Raw genomic sequence first — 19,181 nt, 5'->3', positions numbered from 1 at the left:
ACATGGTTGTTGTTCAATAATAAAATTATTCCTCAAAAATACAACTTGCCTAATAATTCTGCACTCCCTGTACATATAAAATAAATCTCCAAAAGTTGATTCTGTTCATCTGGACGTAGCGTTTTGTGGGAGAAACGTTTCGTCACTCATCCAAGTGACTTCTTCAGTCTCAGCTGACTGCAGGTTTCCCCAAATCTTATAAACAGTACATTTGCATAATGACTGAAACCAGCCCACTAAAGGAACAATGGGCTGTGAGGTCAGTTCCTTAATCATAATTATGCAAATTCTCATGACCATTGATCAACAACCATTATGTTGATCAATTATGCAAATGTACTGTTTATAAGATTTGGGGAAACCTGCAGTCAGCTGAGACTGAAGAAGTCACTTGGATGAGTGACGAAACGTTTCTCCCACAAAACGCTACGTCCAGATGAACAGAATCAACTTTTGGAGATTTATTTTCCTGGATGATTGAGAATGCATCAAGACAAAATGATAGAAATTTAAAAAAAAAACTCCACTAACGATAAATAATTGACTTACGCGTTTTTAACAATGTGCAGTTGCTACATATACTGTTACAATACACTGCTTCCTTCAACAGTTGAACAGAATGTGAAAAACAGTAACTGTAACAAACACAACAACTTGTTTAAAATGCCAGCTTAAACCAAGGAGTCAGAGCAAAGAGCGTGAAACAAATTAAAGCAACCATTTCTCAACACCAGCCCTGTTGTTGTTCATTCTCCCAGACAATAAAATTTCTTACCATACCACTTCATTAAAAGGAAACCAAAGTTTTCTCCTCCCTGTGTTTCCTCTTGCATCATTGTGCTAATGCTGGTCAGCTGACAACCCACAGACTGCTGCAATTCCGTGTACTGTGTACTAGTTAAAAAATAGAGTCCAGAGTCCAGTCCCCAGGGAGGAGCTCCACACTCCTCCCTCTTGCCTTGCAGATCCTTCCCCCTTTCTCCTTCCAGCTATTTACACTGTGTCATTCTCAGCTGAAGCACACACCCCTTACTACAGCTGACCATACATGAAAATGCCAGCAATTTTTTTCTGCTGTTTTTCCCCTTCATAAAAATAGAAATGCAATCTAATTTATACTTGTGTAATACCCTAACCCCTTACACAAATTATGTTGATTTTGAAGGTCATTTAGAAGTCAGAATAGCACTATTTTATGTTCAATAAAAACTTAACTCCTGACAGTAATATACCCCTTCTAGTGCAGACTAATAGAAGGTGTGACCATCCAGCAAAAAAGGTGACTATGCATTTTCAATACTATGCATTTTACACTGCTTTGGCTTCACATACTGACATAGCTTTATTCACAGTCTATCCACTGCGATTCAATCAATCAGGAGCTGCATGACTGCACCTTAACAAATGACAAGAATACTACAGTAACAGATTCCTTAAATAATTAGCACCACCATGCCTCTTGCATTCAGACTGCTTTTCATTCACAAGTTTCCCAAAATTGGAGTCAGTGACAGTCACCAGCAGGTTTATCAGGTTCCAAAGAAAAGGTGATTTGAGTTTATTACTTTAAACCACAGAAAATAAAATCATTAAAAACTAAAACCTAAGTTGTGTCATAATGAACAGCTGAACAACCGCAGAATTACAAGAGCCAAGTAGAAGAAAGCTTACTTCATCAGATGCAGAGCGGAGACATTGCACAGCGGCTTGCTTCTTCATTTCCTCAAGACTCAGATCGGTCCCTCCCTTCTTCTTGCTCTTGCCCCATTTCTTCCCCGTTCCCTTCTCCCATCCCAAGAAGATGTCATTTTCCTTTCGCACACAAACCAAGAAAAGTCCATCACAAAGCATGTAAAAAAAGCCAAATGTATAATAAGTAACATTGCACAAGTCATGGATAACTGTTATATGGTATCCTAAATATGTGATAATATTTCTGTTCAGCATTATGTACCAAATCAAACTGCAGACAAATATTACAGTGTATTTTAAAATGTAAAGGCAAAGAGCAAAACTCAAAAGATTCCTCTTTTGAATCAGTGGTACAATTGCCAGTTGAAAGAAAATCCACACTGTGAACCTCTCCTGGCAAACTGACTTATTCCCCTGATGAGACATTTTTATTCCTACACCAGCAATGAAAATAATTGCTTTAGGGTAAAAGAAAATTTATTTAGATTTCTGAATTCTCACCTGGTCTTGTAGGTCATAATCATAACTGTCATGCAGGAGAAGACTGAGAACATAGCGGGTGTAAATCATGGCATCAATCCCGCACTTCTCAAGCTCCTGGCCTAGCCAGCTTTGCACTGGACCCAGCGAATGAAGCAGCGACATCTTTGAGGCAGGCAGGGGGCCCACAAGAGGGTAGGGGCAAGAGAGGTTCTCAGGAGGAGCAGGACCGTCTGAATCGGTGCTCACTGGACGCATGGGACCTCAAGTATTGGCCATTCTTGGGTAGAGCAACATTATGACAGGTATTTACTGTTGGGTGGTTGGTGGAGAAAGGTGCAGAGGCGATTAACCTATCTGAAAGAGGAGGCTGTCACTCCAGCAGTACAAACTACATGGGGAGACATGTAGAATGTTTTTTGTTTTTGTTTTTTTTTATTGCTTTGAGCAAAAAGGGGGGATGTTACTCATCAGGCATGGCTTAATGCTGCTGATAGATTTCAGCTTCTGAGCAAAACACAAGACGTGTTTGCATTTTAGTCAGAGGGGTCCATTTTGTGGCTACGTCTTACTTCACCGGCACAACCTGAAACAGAGTAAACAAGTTTCTCACATATATTTTCAATGTAGAATGCAAGAGAGCATAGCAAAGCAGCGTGAATCAGGAACTTTTTTTTTTTTAAATACATGAAGACACAAGTTTGCTCCTTTCAGCTGAATATAAGATGCATTTTATGGAGGAAACAAAGGAGCATTTAATGTTATAATAGGTTCAATTGTAGCATGTGTGTCAGATAATCAAATCTTTAAATTGTTTTTTTTTTTTTGTTTCTATAAAATCTTAACAAGTATGCCCAATCTCTTTCAGCAGAATAAAAAGGTTTGTTTTAAGCAATGCTGCATTTCCTCAAAATATAGCCGACTGTGACCCTTCACATAATTCTCAAATGCTCATGCTATTCAGGTCTGCATGCCATTTAAGTGACAGACAAAGTGAAACATGTTTGTAGTGCAGGGCATGAAGAAATCCTTCCTGTTTGACTACTTTTGTGTATCACGATCACAAAACATCCGCATTGTTTCATGACTAATATCGCCAATAAGTTCTGTATTAGCGACAAATCCAACAGCTGAGTGTAACTGCGGGCAGTGAGCAGGGGAAGGCTCGTAGAGCAGCGGTGGATTAGGACACCGACGTGAAGAGCAAATGGAGGCTGCGGCGATTTGATTGGCTCCAGTGCTCGTCATTCAGCGGTGGTATATTATAAGTTACGACATAAAAAGGTCGAGACATGAAGCCTTAGAGCTTGTCATCACGTGATTCCAGCGGCCGACACCTTTATGTATAAGAATGTTTATAGAAGTGCAGATGGACAGCAGCTGAAAGGTTAGCTAGCTCGAAAACTACTAAATATGGCTGACCAGTATCTCCAACCCAGCTGTTTCTTATATGCACACCATCTCCGGCCGGCAGTTAGCTTTTCACTGCACGACACCACACCAACAGACCAACTTTATCCAGCAGTACTCAAATTATCCCACATGAGAAACAAATGCGTGCCGCTTTAGCGGGTTTATTGTGACTTCGCGCAAATATTAACTGACTTAACGTTACGCCGTTGAGCTACCGAGTGCGGCAAAGCAACTACAGGGAAATCTAGAACAATATTTAGTATTAGTCAGAAATGTCATCACCATGCCAATATACCATTTAGTCTGGCATTAGCCAACAGCTGTGGCGTCAGCTAACGTTGCGCAGACTTATGCTATAAGAGTCATTTTGCAGTCAAACAGCAAGGTTAGCTTGACCACCGACCTTTAGCTAATAAGCCGTTAGCCAAGTTAGCTGCCGACAGCTTCTCATTTTTGGTCATAAGACGGACTTTAATATTAATACGACTACTACCTAGCATACATAATTATAACGAGGTGTTTGTTTATTTTGGTTCGTTTCTTCTTTTTTTTAATCTGAAGACTAGCGCTACTGAAGTGGTGACCAGGTAAACGGAGCTTGTTTCTATACGGTGACAGAGACCTGACAGTTCTCTATTAAATATGTCAACACGCTAACATTTGAGCAACTTTCTGTAACACGGCACATGAAAATAGCAAGCACAGAGTCAAAACAAAACGGAGATGCGTTTTTATTAAAACCGAAACAACCATTACATAAGGTTAGCTACGCTTGTTGTTGTGACCGAGGGGGAGGAGGAGCGCCTGCCCGGTAGCCTACAGAGGACTTTCAGACGTTTCCCTTCAAAATTGTGCGTCATATCGTCGTATATAGGCAAAACAGTAAGCTGCTTAAGCATGAAACACCGAGTAGGAACTAGGATATTTCAATGCGAAAAGAAAACTTCCATGTGAGTCGCTGGTTTACGTACCTGCCGTTGGCTGAAGTTAAGAGAAGCAGCGAGAGGGGAGCGGCTATTTCTCTCCCGCTGCTGTTCCGAGCTCGAGCTCTGGAATCTGTTCCAGTCGCATAGCTATCATGGACGCCGACAGAAATGGCGCTGTTTTCACGTCTGGTGCGTCTTCAACAGCGTCAAGGAAACTGGCGTCATTCGGGCTCAAACATCAGAGAAGGTCATACTGTGTCGAGACAGAATGCGCAGAGCCAAAATGTCCGCTGAGTAACGGCAGTTTCATTTAGAAACGGACCCCAAACGCACCGCCCTTTGCGTTCGTATCCAAGCAACAACGCAAACCGCTGCTGATCCTGCTCGTATGGGTTGATCCCTCCGCTGGGGTATTGCATCAGAAGGCCATCTAGTACTGTCAAAGGCGGGTCTGACGGGGTGTCCCCCACGCCCCCTGAAGGGTAGTTTCGGTTCCGGCGTCCCTCCACTAAAAATTGCTGTTTTAACAAAGGAAACGCCAACATTCACTGTGTGGGAATACAAACTTGAGTTGAAACAAGAAGAGAGAAAATCACCGTGTCCTATAGTAAAACGGATGATACAAGTTAAATGCAAATTTAATTCAATAATGACGCCTTCTTGTCTGAGTTCTAAGAAATTGTAGATATTATTCAACAAATTTCATGTACACATTTTGGTACAATTAAATAACATTGTTCACTGTGACATGCTGTCTCGTTGTCATTTGAATGCCAATATCTTTTCATTTCACATATTAGATATTTATAAATGAAACCACAATCAGACGTAATTTAAATCCAAATAGAAAATGAAATAGTGTCCTCTTAATTTGACACTTTTTCATAATATATTTTTAATAAAGCAGGTTAAGTCTAAACTGATGCAGAACTGATGCAGGTGATGACCATGCTCAGCATATTTATCTGTATGATTCACAAAAACAAGTACATATGTCAGACAGTTTTGACTTTTTGCTCTTATCAATATGAGACAGCTGGAGCTTTATCTCATACTGTCTACCATCACTGGTTTGAGTGCAGCTTTTGAGTGTCACTTTTACCACTATTACTATTTATAGCTCTGCCATTCAACAAGAAAAAGATTTAATATTTAGGATTTTGTAACAAGAACAACCAGCATCTCCAGATTACTGCAAATAGGGAAATTATGGTTCAGTGGCAGTAGTGTGTGTCCACTGGCAGTTATGGATCGCCCATCTACGTGCAGAGAGCATTTGTTGAGAAATGGCGGCGGTGTCAAAAATATGTGATGCAGCCAGTCCCACATATTTTTCTATGTGTTGTTATTAATCCATCAGCCAACTGTGGAGAAATTATAACATATGAAGTAATAAAGTAAAACTGAGTGTTAAAAACAGCTACTGTCTGTAGTTTTCATGCTGTATTTTTTTCATCTTTGATGGGTTTTTTGTGCTTTTCTCTTCTAGTGTATGTGTCAATCAAGTATTCAACCAATGCACAGTGTTGTCCACATTAAGCAATACAGTTGAGAGCATGCTCATGTTTGTACAAATCCCCTCTCTGTAGGCAAATACAATCACATAATCATAAGACTGTGTGTTTTGAGAGGGGGTTGATGGTGCTTGTTCTATGGACTTCCTTCTAATAAGGATCTATAGTGTGGCACTCTTTATCTGACCCCAGGGGTTATGACCTTTGTGCTGAGACGAGCCAAAGCCTATTGACCAGCTGTTTCTACCACCATGTGTGCAGATACACACACACACACAGACACAGCACAGTCTGCTTCAATCAGGTTAGCACTAATGGTGAGGGAGCACCCAAACTGCTAACTGTGAATACATCGTAATAATCACCACCACAATATTCCAAAATTAGCACAATTCAACATCAGACTGTGAACTTGGCAGCTGGCAAGTTAATGTCCCATTTGAACGTGTTGGAGAACTGTGTTGTAATACATAACTTTACCAGGGAAGTCCTGTAAAAATTCAGGTATGCAAAGCTAATGCACAACAGCCACATATGAATTTCTGTTTTGTCTGCAAGAGCACTGGGGCTAAAAAGTCAAATTCATATTGACTTTTTGTAACCTGGAGACTAAAGCCATGAGGAAGTATTATTTTTAAGTTTTCATCATCAACATTCTGTGCACACTGCAAATTCAAGATGTTTTTTTTTTTTCATTGTTTACTTTGTTCACTTTTTTTTTTTTGCCTTTCCTGTTACATGATAACATCTCATGAAAGCCTCAGCCATGAGCACGGCAGCAGTTTAGCTCAAGGCTGTTTGACATCTTCACACGTATCTCATCACCAAATTTGCTCAGCAGCAACTATACACTGCCCAAACAATTTGTGAGGATTAAAATACACAACGTTGGGCTCTGTGGAAAGTACGGTTTTGTAATACCACAAGTTTCCCTATACTCATCAAAAGCACAGAGTCAGGTTAAAAAAAATCTAGCAGATCCTGATAGCTTAATCAATACAATCACTCAGGCAGTCTAAATTAGATGTATCAGTGTGCAAATTGAAATCAAATGTAATCTACAGAAACAAGAATCAAATGTAATAAAATATATATATGTCAATTTTGGCCTAATTTTTGTCTTATTACAAGTTGGTTTCTTTAGTAAGTTTAGTAAATCGTCCACTCTTCTCTCACCCCAAATGGTCACGGCAGATGCCCGCCCCTCCCTGAGCCTGCTTCTTCCTGTTAAAAGGGAGTTTTTTTCTTCCCACTGTCACGAAAGTGCTTGCTCATAGGGGATCATATGATTGTTGGGCTTTTCTCTGTATGTATTATTGTAGGGTCTAATTTACAATATAAAGCGCCTTGAGGTGACTGATGTTGTGATTTCACGTTGTATAAATAAAATTGAATTGAATTGAATATGAACTGGATGTGGTACAGGATCCTCCATTCACAGAGCAACAGCTCAATCTGCTCTGCTCTTTGCTCTGACAGCTTTCTCATTTGCCAGTGTTAATTGAAAGTCAATTTGGAACAGATGGCAGCGTTAAAAGATGCCCCATAATCCTCTCAGCAAAAGGGGTTAGGGAAGTGGGGGTAGGGAAGTATGCCTCTGGGTGATAGCACTACAATGTTATGACAGTAAAATCTTTCTCATAATGCTATAGCTTTGCTTTTCAACAGAGCACACAGTAGCATTTCAAAGTGAAATTGGTTCTCATTCACATGGTGGGTCAAACCTTTTATTTGTCACAAGCATGAGAGCAACCAAAGCTGATATTGATTTGAGTTTTAAAATATCATCTCATTACTTGAAGTTTCCTGCAAATTTCTCTATTTTCATGCTGTAAAAAAATATAAACAAACTCACTACTGAAAACTTCAATGAACATTCAAAGAAACTATATACAATGGGATACATACATTTCACGTTCTTAGAAACAACTAGCTCCCTTCGGTGAAGTGATTTACGACACCTGACTGCCTCATTAAAGGTCACTACTCGCTGTGTATTTTCAATTTAATTTAGCTATATAGTGTCAAATCACAATAAGAGTTAGGGGCGCTTTATATTGTAAGGTAAATACCCTATAATAATAAAGAGAAAACAGAGAAAACCACAAAAATCAGATGGGCCCCTTATGAGCAACCACTTTGGCTACAGTGGGAAGAAAAAAATTCTTTTGAACAGGAAGAAACCTCTGGCAGAGCCAGGGTCTTGGAGAGGCAGCCATCTGCCATGACTGTCTGGGGCTGATGAGAGAGAGACAGGGCAAAGACTAGTCCCCATTATTATTGCTGTCACCTGTAGTAACCTTCGCACCTACAGCATAAAGTGGCAAGTATTTTAAGGAGAATATTCTAGAAGATTGACATATGTCATTGTGGTATTTTTCAGGGCCTAACATTTTATTAATTGTGCAAAACCTAGATATTCAAATAAAATAGTGTAGAGAGTATAGCAGTCTTTATAAAGACTTTTGTGGGTTTTCAAGAAATTACAGCTTTTCTGGGGTTCTGTTTACGCTTTTTAAAGATAAGTCAGTTGACCATCTTTCAGATAAAGTATATAGAATAATTGAAAAATTTGTGCTTACCTCGCGAACTTGCTAACAATGCTAATATTGAGTCGTGATATTTTGTAATTTGAGGTAAGCTATGTCGTTAAATTGTATAAGAAAAGGTCCCCCGTTTATGTCATTATTAGGTAGCACTTTATCAGTTGTACAGTAAACCACTTTATACATTTTATAGTACCTAATGCTATTCAAAATAGCTCATATTAATAAGCTAAAGTAAGTTTTGTTGCTAGCAACACTAACAACACAACAGTAGTAGTAGTTTTTCTTTGTAAATAAATACTAGTAACAGTTAATCCTCAAGTAACAACTAGTTTGGGTTGTGCAGCCCTTTTAGTTTAATGATTTATACTTAATGTCTTAATTTAACTGTGTGATTTAGCCACTTAGCTATTGCTGTTGAGAGTAGCATGTGAAAAAATAAACAAAATTAATTTCAGTCAAATCTGTAAACACAATGAGCATAGGGACTTGACTTCATTAGGTTTGAGAAATTCACACCATGTTCTGAAAAAATGAATGCTGAAACTAAACTAAAATATATTATTAAAAAACATGGAAAATACAAAACTAATAGTTTAATGATCATTTTCCATATACTGTAAACAACAATAAGCAAAGAATATAAGAAAGAATTTTAACTAGCTCAGTCAGCTCAGCATCAAATGCATCTGGTAGTTAGTGAAAACTAATTTTTATATAAAAACTAGTTCCTGTGCTGCAACCAGATTATCTGTGCTTTATGAGCACTTGTATAACACACATGGTAAGAGATGGTATAACTGGGTCAAGTAAGTATTAGCTTGGTTACAAATAGCTAGTTCTACTAGCTCCTGATCCACCAATACAACTACAAACAGTAATGGAAAATGAAGAAAAAAGAAACACGAGTCATTATATTTTATTACCAGTATGCATTTATGTAGAGTAAAATACTTTATATTTTTATTTTGAGTACTAATGTCACTAATAACTGTATTATTAAAGGACTGTTATCAGTTGCACAATGCAGTTAGTCAGTTATTGTTCAGTAAGTATCAGTAAGAGCATATTGATACTGTCTGTATCGAGTGTATTTTTCTTTTATAGGGCTTATTTCAGACAGAGAATTTATTTATGTGTTATCCATATAATCGGATTGAATTTATGAAACATATTCCTCATTATTATAAAAATCTAATCACATGTTAGGATTCAGTGCTGACTGTAGAAACTATAGCTCACATGTGCCACAAACGGCAAGTTAATTCTCACCTCCTGTGAGGGTGACACACTTCTTACAATGCTAATCCATTTACAGAATGTAAATGCTCATGGAGAGACCAATCACAGCTTGATGCATTATTCAAAGAGACCAATCAGCATAATTAGATGACCGATGTGACTTAAATTCTTTTTTCTCATCTCCAGACATGTTTACCACTGTCTGTGCTCTTTCTGACCACTAATTGCATAAATGCATTTGTATGTGCTTTGACAACAACTCCTCTAACTGTGACTAGTGTGGTTGAGTGATGTTTTGTTTCCTGTGCTCAAACTTGCACAATGCTCCTGCTAGCACTCAGCCTGCACACTGTATCTCTCCTCAGGCCATTCACAGAGATATTAATAAAAACAAATTCATCATCTTCTCTCGATTTGTCATTGTTTTACCTGCAGTGCTGACTGCAGTCTTTTCAGCTTTCCTATTCTGGTCTTTATTGCATCCTACTGTAATCATGCCTCAGCTTGCAAATATGTATCAACAGCTCTAGCATTAAAATGCTGATTTTAAATTAATGTAAAATAGATGGGCTTTGTTTTGCCAAATATATGTTTGCCATGGGGACCTTTGTTGCTTATGTCTTGTTTGATAAAGAGCTGTGAGACTGAAAAGAAAATGTGATAATAATACTGATGCAGATGAAACTCCTGTAGTTCACCTAAACTAGCTGAGTGGAGGCTTAACAACTTTCCTGACTGGTGCAATGCATGAATCCTTATATGTCTACTTATCTCACAAATACCATTGCAGCTCCCTAACTTAAACCACACAGAGTATTTTCAGCAGTGAGAATGCTTTTGATGCAGACTTCCTCTATTTGGTGGTACATGTGAGACAGGGCAATTGTAGACCACGTCATAACTTTACTCTCCAAATATCATCGTGGGTTAATTTGTAAATATGGATTTCTGTCAGTGAGCCAAGCAGCAGCAGCAAATAGCACTTCAGTAGGTCTCTGACTGTTTGCTGTCTGAGGATACTTTTGTAATGACGACATTCATGTTAAAGGTCAGCCTGGTTTCTGCTGTAGGAAAACTCATCAGTACATAATCTAAAGAGCTGTTTACAATGTTGACAGTTATGACTTGACCAGAGAGCTCACTCAGTGAGTCATTCAATGCAGATCAATGTGTCTGACATTGATGTGTCTGGGCCTCTTCCTGTGATCACATGGAGCCCCTTAACTTAAGGTGCTTAAAGCAGTGGTAAAATGTAATTGATTATTACATTATGATCATCAACAGTAGACTAGTTTGTGTTGTAAAACAGCACAATTTGGCACACAAGCAAATGCTAATTGATAAGCTGATGATTGTGGACTTTGTAGATAATGATCTTCGATGATATCTAAGCTGCAGATGTTAAACACAGCACGTTTTGCAGGGAGAGTAACTGTGAAAGCAAAGGCACAATTAAAGGCCTTCTATGTGTGCTAATGGTTTTGGATACTTTGAGATATGTGCTGGCTGAGAGTGATGTGACGCTAAGATAACAATGTGTAAATGTGTCTTGTGCTGAAGGGTTTTTCTTGGGCCACTGATGATAAAGGCGAACAAAGTCTTCCTGTCATGTGGTTGGCTGCATGTCAGTGAATGAACGAGTAAGACAGAGAATGGCCCTGTTCACGTAAGGAAAGCACACATACATTGCTGGTTTTAATTACGTCAGAGGCAAATGGGTGTGAAAGCAATGAAAATGTGGATTACAGCACGGGGTCACAGTCTTTCCACAGAGAGCCTGTTATCAGCACAGCGCAGGCATGAATGTGCTCTCAATGCAAATGCCCTGGCCTCACAGACCTCAGTCAACCTGTCTGCTGTTTGCAAATGATGAAACTGATAGTCAGTTCAACAGGTTTACAGTTTCAGCCATACACAACTCTTTCACTTTCTTTTTCATGCTCTGTTTGATCAGATCGAGTTTAACAACAAATTATTGAAAATGCAAATTTACAGTAAATTTACCCATAATTTCATACAAAGTAAAAGATTTGGTACAAACCATCTTGTTTTTAGATTATTTTATGTTATTATTGTGTTACTATACTAACTTTCGCAATCGTGCAACAGTTACTAACAAAACAATTATTGTGTGTTTTTTTGTTACTCATGTTACGAAAGTTCTTTGGTTATCAGAAAGATGACAAGATGTGCCTTTTCCTGCAAACTCACACTACAGTCACCTAACTCTAGTTCATGTGAAGGAAGGAGGTAAATAATAGAACTCTACAACTTTTACTATGAGAGGCTCTTTAATGTTTATTGCATGAAAAAACAAGAACGTGATAGACAGGCCCAGGTCACATATAATTACCCACTGGTGCTAACACTTAGCACCTGCATGATAGCATGCAGCATGTTAACACAAAGCTAGTAGCAAAGAACACTCCATGCAGACACCAACCAAGCCAAGCTTAATGAGGAATGATGAACACTCATTATCAACTTTCATGTCAGCTTTGTGATAATACTTCAAAAGTGAAGGTAGGACAAATAACCTAGCATGTCTTTGGTAAAACAGAAGCACCCAGGAGAAACCCATGTGGGCACAGGGAGAACATACATCGCCATACAGAAAGGCCCCAGCTGACTTGAGAATTCAAGCCCAGAACCTTCATGCTGTTTGCATTTTTGCAATACGTCATAATGTTTAACCATTTTATACTTAAGGTCCCTGAAGTATTTACAGCACATATTTGTAGCACGGTGACTCAGTCAGACAGTCATAGCTTTCAATCTCTTCTCTTCAGGAGTGAGTCTACTTTGCTCCCAAAATGGTTTATATAGTTAATGATTTTGTGGTATCTTTTCATGGTTATTTATGTGGGTCTCTCACAAACACGATGGAGTAGCCAAAAAGTCAACAAACTGTGGAAGGTTTAGTCCTGAAATAAATCTGAAACCCAAGCTGTAAGTCTCAGTAGCTATGTTTACAGTAATGTTTCCTAACCACTTAGATTTTAGTTTGCCTCCTTAACATACCTGTAGTACAGATGCAAATATGACATCTGTATGTTAAATATGGGCCAAAAGCTTGCTGAATCACATCCAACCTGCTAAAGTTCACTGGTTAACAGGTAAAAAATAAATTGCCATGGGTCTGAATACATGGGCACATTTAAGCAGCTTACTTGGCCAAATAAAAGACAGAGAGGCAGCACAATATCTGACAGAATTACATCAGCGTTTTATACTCTGACCCTCAGGCCTTGAGTCAGGGAGACACAAAAGAGGACACAAGAGTAAGTCAGCTCTGCCACTGTGTTGCTGTGTTGACTCATCAGACATAGTACTAAAAATATAATTCAAATAGGAATGGAATTTTTGACTAGTGTCTGATTTTGGAATTTTCCTTCATGACCGTAAACATATTTTTAACATAAACTGATGCAGGAACGGTCCTCTTTGAGTGCTTCACTTGATGTTTAAGCAAAACCTACTGCCATTTACAGTCAGAAGTAACCATTTACCTTTTGTTTCCTCTAAATCGAACTGCTGTTAAAAATAGCCCTGACCAGTTGCAGTTTTTCCTCCTGTTGAAATTATATTTCCTGAAAACAGCAGTGCTCAGGTGTTTCATGACGTCATGGATCTCTGAGCCATTGTTAAAAATCAAAGCGTATGACACCTGTAAAAATCAAATGATAAAAAACAGATCAAATAAAGGCTTCCTGCATGTCAGTAAATATCCTCACATTCGTTTATTGAACTCACTGTTTGACATTTCAAGAAAACAAAGAATGCAGTCAGGGCTTGGGACATTATTTAGTTTATTATTTAGTTTAGTTCTTAAAAAAGAGTGATGAGAATATGATGCAGTTCAACTGAATTTAATTCACAGTAAGTGCTCCAGATCATAAACCTGCTTGTTGTGAGAGAGTGAAAAGTCATGGTACTGATGCTGACTTTTGGTCTGACTGGACTTCTCTGTCTCTCTGTCTTCATAACTCAGCATCCAACAGGAAAAGCAAGAATTCAAAACAAAGACACTAAGTTTTAAAGGAATGTGTGGCATCTCTGTAATGAGAAGGGGTGTGGTCTAATGACATCAACACCCTATATCAGGTGTGCATAATTATTAGGCAAATTCCTTTCCTTTGGCAAAATGGGTCAAAAGAAGGACTTGACAGGCTCAGAAAAGTCAAAAATAGTGAGATATCTTGCAGAGGGATGCAGCAGTCTCAAAATTGCAAAGCTTCTGAAGCGTGATCATCGAACAATCAAGCGTTTCATTCAAAATAGTCAACAGGGTCGCAAGAAGCGTGTGGAAAAACCAAGGCGCCAAATAACTGCCCATGAACTGAGAAAAGTCAAGCGTGCAGCTGCCAAGATGCCACTTGCCACCAGTTTGGCCATATTTCAGAGCTGCAACATCACTGGAGTGCCCAAAAGCACAAGGTGTGCAATACTCAGAGACATGGCCAAGGTAAGAAAGGCTGAAAGACGACCACCACTGAACAAGACACACAAGCTGAAAGGTCAAAACTGGGCCAAGAAATATCTCAAGACTGATTTTTCTAAGGTTTTATGGACTGATGAAATGAGAGTGAGTCTTGATGGGCCAGATGGATGGGCCCGTGGCTGGATTGGTAAAGGGCAGAGAGCTCCAGTCCGACTCAGATGCCAGCAAGGTGGAGGTGGAGTACTGGTTTGGGCTGGTATCATCAAAGATGAGCTTGTGGGGCCTTTTCGGGTTGAGGATGGAGTCAAGCTCAACTCCCAGTCCTACTGCCAGTTTCTGGAAGACACCTTCTTCAAGCAGTGGTACAGGAAGAAGTCTGCATCCTTCAAGAAAAACATGATTTTCATGCAGGACAATGCTCCATCACACGCGTCCAAGTACTCCACAGCGTGGCTGGCAAGAAAGGGTATAAAAGAAGAAAAACTAATGACATGGCCACCTTGTTCACCTGATCTGAACCCCATTGAGAACCTGTGGTCCATCATCAAATGTGAGATTTACAAGGAGGGAAAACAGTACACCTCTCTGAACAGTGTCTGGGAGGCTGTGGTTGCTGCTGCACGCAATGTTGATGGTGAACAGATCAAAACACTGACAGAATCCATGGATGGCAGGCTTTTGAGTGTCCTTGCAAAGAAAGGTGGCTATATTGGTCGCTGATTTGTTTTTGTTTTGTTTTTGAATGTCAGAAATGTATATTTGTGAATGTGGAGATGTTATAGTGGTTTCACTGGTAAAAATAAATAATTGACATGGGTATATATTTGTTTTTTGTTAAGTTGCCTAATAATTATGCACAGTAATAGTCACCTGCACACACAGATATCCCCCTAAAATAACTAAAACTAAAAACAAACTAAAAACTACTTCCAAAAACATTCAGCTTTGATATTAATGAGTTTTTTGGGTTCATTGAGAACATGGTTTGTTGTTCAATAATAAAATTATTCCTCAAAAATACAACTTGCCTAATAATTCTGCACTCCCTGTATAACTATAGAGGCTCTCTTAGCAGCCATTTCCAGTATAAAGAAACGTCCCATGTTTTTCACTGCTCTGGTTTAAAAGCCCACTTCACACATCTCTCTGCATTCTATGCACTCCTTTCAGACTATTCATTTCATTTCCGGTCACTACAATTCGTATGAGTGAGGTGTGAGGGTAGGGTTGGAGGGTTGGAGGTGATGGGACAGGCGGGACGAGACTTCTGTTGATCTTATTAAAGTGAGATTGGCTTTTCTGGATAATTATTATGTCATAATATTTTGGCTATAATATACAATATCAGAATCATGTGTGCCATGGGGATTTATCATTGGAAGAAGGCTGAGAGAAGACTACTCTCCAACTTCACAAGCTCTTGCTGTAGGGTTAAATATTGTGGAAACCCGATGAATTTCTACAACTGCAAAGTCAAAGACGTTACGGAGTTGACGAAAAGACACAAAATTATAATATTACAGTTATACTGAGTGTATAAAGCAAAGTCAGTCAGTTTGCAGTGGTTAGAAATCAAAAGTCCTCGCAGCTGTGCGCACGTTGAAATACAAAACAGATTTCAACCCTTAAAATGCAAATAATTTATCCATATACCCCAGCTGGTAAAAGGTTGAATTTAGTAAAATGGTTAATAGGAACTGTGTACATTTACCCCTGGAGGGTCATTAATGCATGCTGTTGTTTATTAGCCCAATTTTTGCTGATTCCTGGAGCACACTGACATTGGAGCAGCAGAAACAGAAACAGAAATGACCTAACAGATCACATCTAAGTAAAGTTGGTTAACTTTGTGTTAACACAGGTCTGGCACAGAGGACTTTAGCAGTTCAACAGTTCTGGGTCTAATTAGTCGTACATGCCCTAAATGTTTCAGCTGGTGAAAAGTCTGCACTGAAGGCCAGTTCAGCACCCAAAATTGTCTACAATGGAGCTATACTGTTGTAGTAGCTGTAGTATGTAGATAACACTGTGTTGCTGAAATGTGGCCTTCCCAGAAAAATGCACATTCAGGATGCGAGCATATGTTACTCCAATACTTGTATACGCCTTTCAGCACTGATGGTACATTTTCAGATGTACACGCTTCTGGTTCCTTGGCGCAAGGTTTTGAGCTGAGCAGTGACAACAAGCCAGATGGTCCTTCTGGTCTCCTCTGGAGGATGTAGCATCCATGTTTTTAAAAAAGACATTTCAATTTGTCTGACCACAGGACAGTTTTACATTTCGCCTCAGTCCATTTTAAAGGAGCTTTGGTCCAAATTTCAACAACAGAATCATGTTTGTTTTTTAGTACTGCATGAGAGGCCCAACGATCGCCCTTCATCCCAGAGATTTTTCCAGATTCTTGGAATCTTCTAATAATGTTATGTATTGTAGATAATGAAATCTTTACAATTTTATGATGAGGAATGTTATTCTGAAACTTTCCACAGTTTGCAGATGCACTTTTTTGTAGTTCAGTGAACCACCGCCAGTCTTTACTTTTGAAAAACGCTGGTTCTCTAAGATGGTCTTTTTATATTTGTAGTACCATTTAATTTTACAGCATTTACAGCCTAGTTTCAGTATAGTATCACTTTAGTTAACAACCAGACTCTGCACTCACAGTCGATTAATACGTGTGTGTGTTGAGTTCATTAGACCACTTGTGTCTCTTTGGCTTTATACATCATGCTATCTTATACAGTTATTGTTTGCACATTGGTAATTGTGGTTACATTCCTTTATCAGTGCATTAAACACGTGGTTTTAACACTGCATATCAATGCATATCAGATGCTTTAAGCCACATCATGATAAAGCATCTTAAACGTTCAATTTGTTGTGCAGGTGGCCCAATGTGTAGGCTTATTAGTTATATAGAATTAATGGCCTCTTGCAGTATTTTTTTTTCAAAGTAAACAGATTTTCTGCTGTCCTTCTAACTTTGTAACCTCTGTTTTGTGGACACAGTGTGCATTTCTTTTCCCTATCACAGCTGTCTAGTCCTTGAGCTCTGGCAAAAACTATAAACAGTTAGCTCCATAAATATGTATAATCTTGGTTCTGTACATTAGCACAATATTAGCACAATATGTATTATAAATGAAACAACTCAAATGCAGTTGAAGTGCAGACTTTTGGCTTTAATTCAGTGGGTTTGAACAAACACATGAAAATGTGATGAACTAATGCTTTTTTAACCCAATCACTTCATTTCAGATGTAACTGGACAAATAAATAACTAAAAATAAAATGTTCATTTCTAATACTTTGCTGGCAATCTGATGTCTTGAACTCATGGACATCACCAGCATCACCATTGTGAAAGGGTTTCTCTTTACCATGGAAATGATTCTGCGATCATCCACCACTGTTGTCGTCCATGTAAGTCCAGGTCATTTTGTGTTGCTGAGTACAACAATGCACTTTCTTTCTTTCTCAGGATGTACCAAACTGGAGATTTTGCCACTCCTAATATTGTAGCAGTTTCTCAGATGTTTTTTTTCTTCTGTTTTCGCAGCTTAAGAATGGCTCACCTGGATGAAGAGCTCCTTTGACCGTATGTTGTCTGTTCAAAGCAAAACCTTCCAAATGATAGCACCACACATCAAATCAACTCCATTTCTTTTATTTGCTTAATTAATAATGACATAATGAAGGAATTGCCCACACCTGTCCATTGAATAGCCTTTTAGTTCCTTTAAAAAAAAACAGTGGCCCCTGTTACGGAGCTGAAAGGCCTAAACGCTTCATCCAGTTTGAATGTGGATACCCTCAAATGAAAGCTCAGAGTCTACACATTATGTCGGTGGAATACATGTATGTGTCAGTAAACAGGTTAAAAAAAAAGAAGCTTGTGTCAGTGTCTAAATATATATGGAGATGCAGTGTTCAGATAAACAATTCACTTGCCTTAAGGTGACTGTTGTTGTGATCTAGTGGTTTATAAATAAAAATGAATTCAATAAATATCATGTGTCTGTGTTTGATTATTATTAATGCAGTAAAAGTATATGATTAGACAAATGCAAATCAAAACATAATATGATTTGTTTTTCCAAAAGAAGGCAAGAACCTCAGCAAACACAGTAAACTCCCCCATAATACACTTTCCCTCTCCTCCTATATGTCCTAAATCCAGAGCCACATCCTCCTCCACCCTGGACATCTAATCCCCATAAGCCTGCATAATGCCCTGGCCAGGGTGAGCGAGTAGAGGAAGTGAAGAAAGGCAAGTTCAAGTTTAATGACTTGCAAGTGGATTACAGGTTGGCTAGGGTTAAAAAATGGCTCTGCGCGGCCTTGAGCGCAGCCTGAGGACCAAAATCAGCTGACACAGAAAAGAAAGGTTCACAAATCAGGACATATGTAAGTCAGGTTAAGGGCAGGGACATGTATGACCTCTGTACTGTGTACCTGAAGTTGCAGAGTGTTCCTCTGCCACTAGAGGGAAGCAGAGCCTTTCATTTTCTTCAGTCGTAGCTGGAAAAAGTGTGTTACTTGGCCTATGCTTCCTGGTGGGCTGATACAGCAATGACCTGACCTAAAGTATCACAGAGGTGAATTAAGATGCCTCTCGTCAGAGGATTAACTAAAAGCTGGTCTGAAGCGTTTCCATGCAGCATCTTTGCAGCTCCATGTCCTTCTGTTATTGTTGCAGCAATTGTTGTTGTGATGTCTGAGTGACTGGGTGTAAACACAATGCAGGTCAGCGATAGTGAGGAGTGTAACTGCTTCACAACCTTTTCAGCATTTGTGTAGATCGTGATTTGCTTTTTGCATTGTTTTAAACTCCCACTCAGGTTCAAAACAGGCCCACTCTGAAACCACTCACATGTTTGAAAATGTGTTTGTGAGCAGACAACAAGCTTGCCTACTTGTAAGT

At 39.0% G+C, this 19,181-nt stretch overlaps 1 protein-coding gene across 1 annotated transcript in view; it reads right to left on the bottom strand.

The window, feature by feature from the left end:
- kiaa0232 (KIAA0232 ortholog) overlaps positions 1-4,882 on the bottom strand; it is a 16,491-nt gene extending 11,609 nt beyond the window's left edge. The window contains 3 exon segments of the mRNA XM_084924617.1: positions 1,672-1,812; positions 2,194-2,758; positions 4,557-4,882. Coding sequence (XP_084780743.1) covers positions 1,672-1,812; positions 2,194-2,430 — 378 coding nt within the window. The 5' untranslated portion in view covers positions 2,431-2,758; positions 4,557-4,882.
- Between the last annotated feature and the right edge of the window lie 14,299 nt (positions 4,883-19,181).

Source organism: Perissodus microlepis, chromosome 3, assembly GCF_051167445.1.
Source record: "Perissodus microlepis isolate ML-2025 ecotype Zambia chromosome 3, ASM5116744v1, whole genome shotgun sequence".
Lineage (NCBI taxonomy): Eukaryota > Metazoa > Chordata > Actinopteri > Cichliformes > Cichlidae > Perissodus > Perissodus microlepis.
This window is presented reverse-complemented; position numbering and strand designations above follow the sequence as displayed.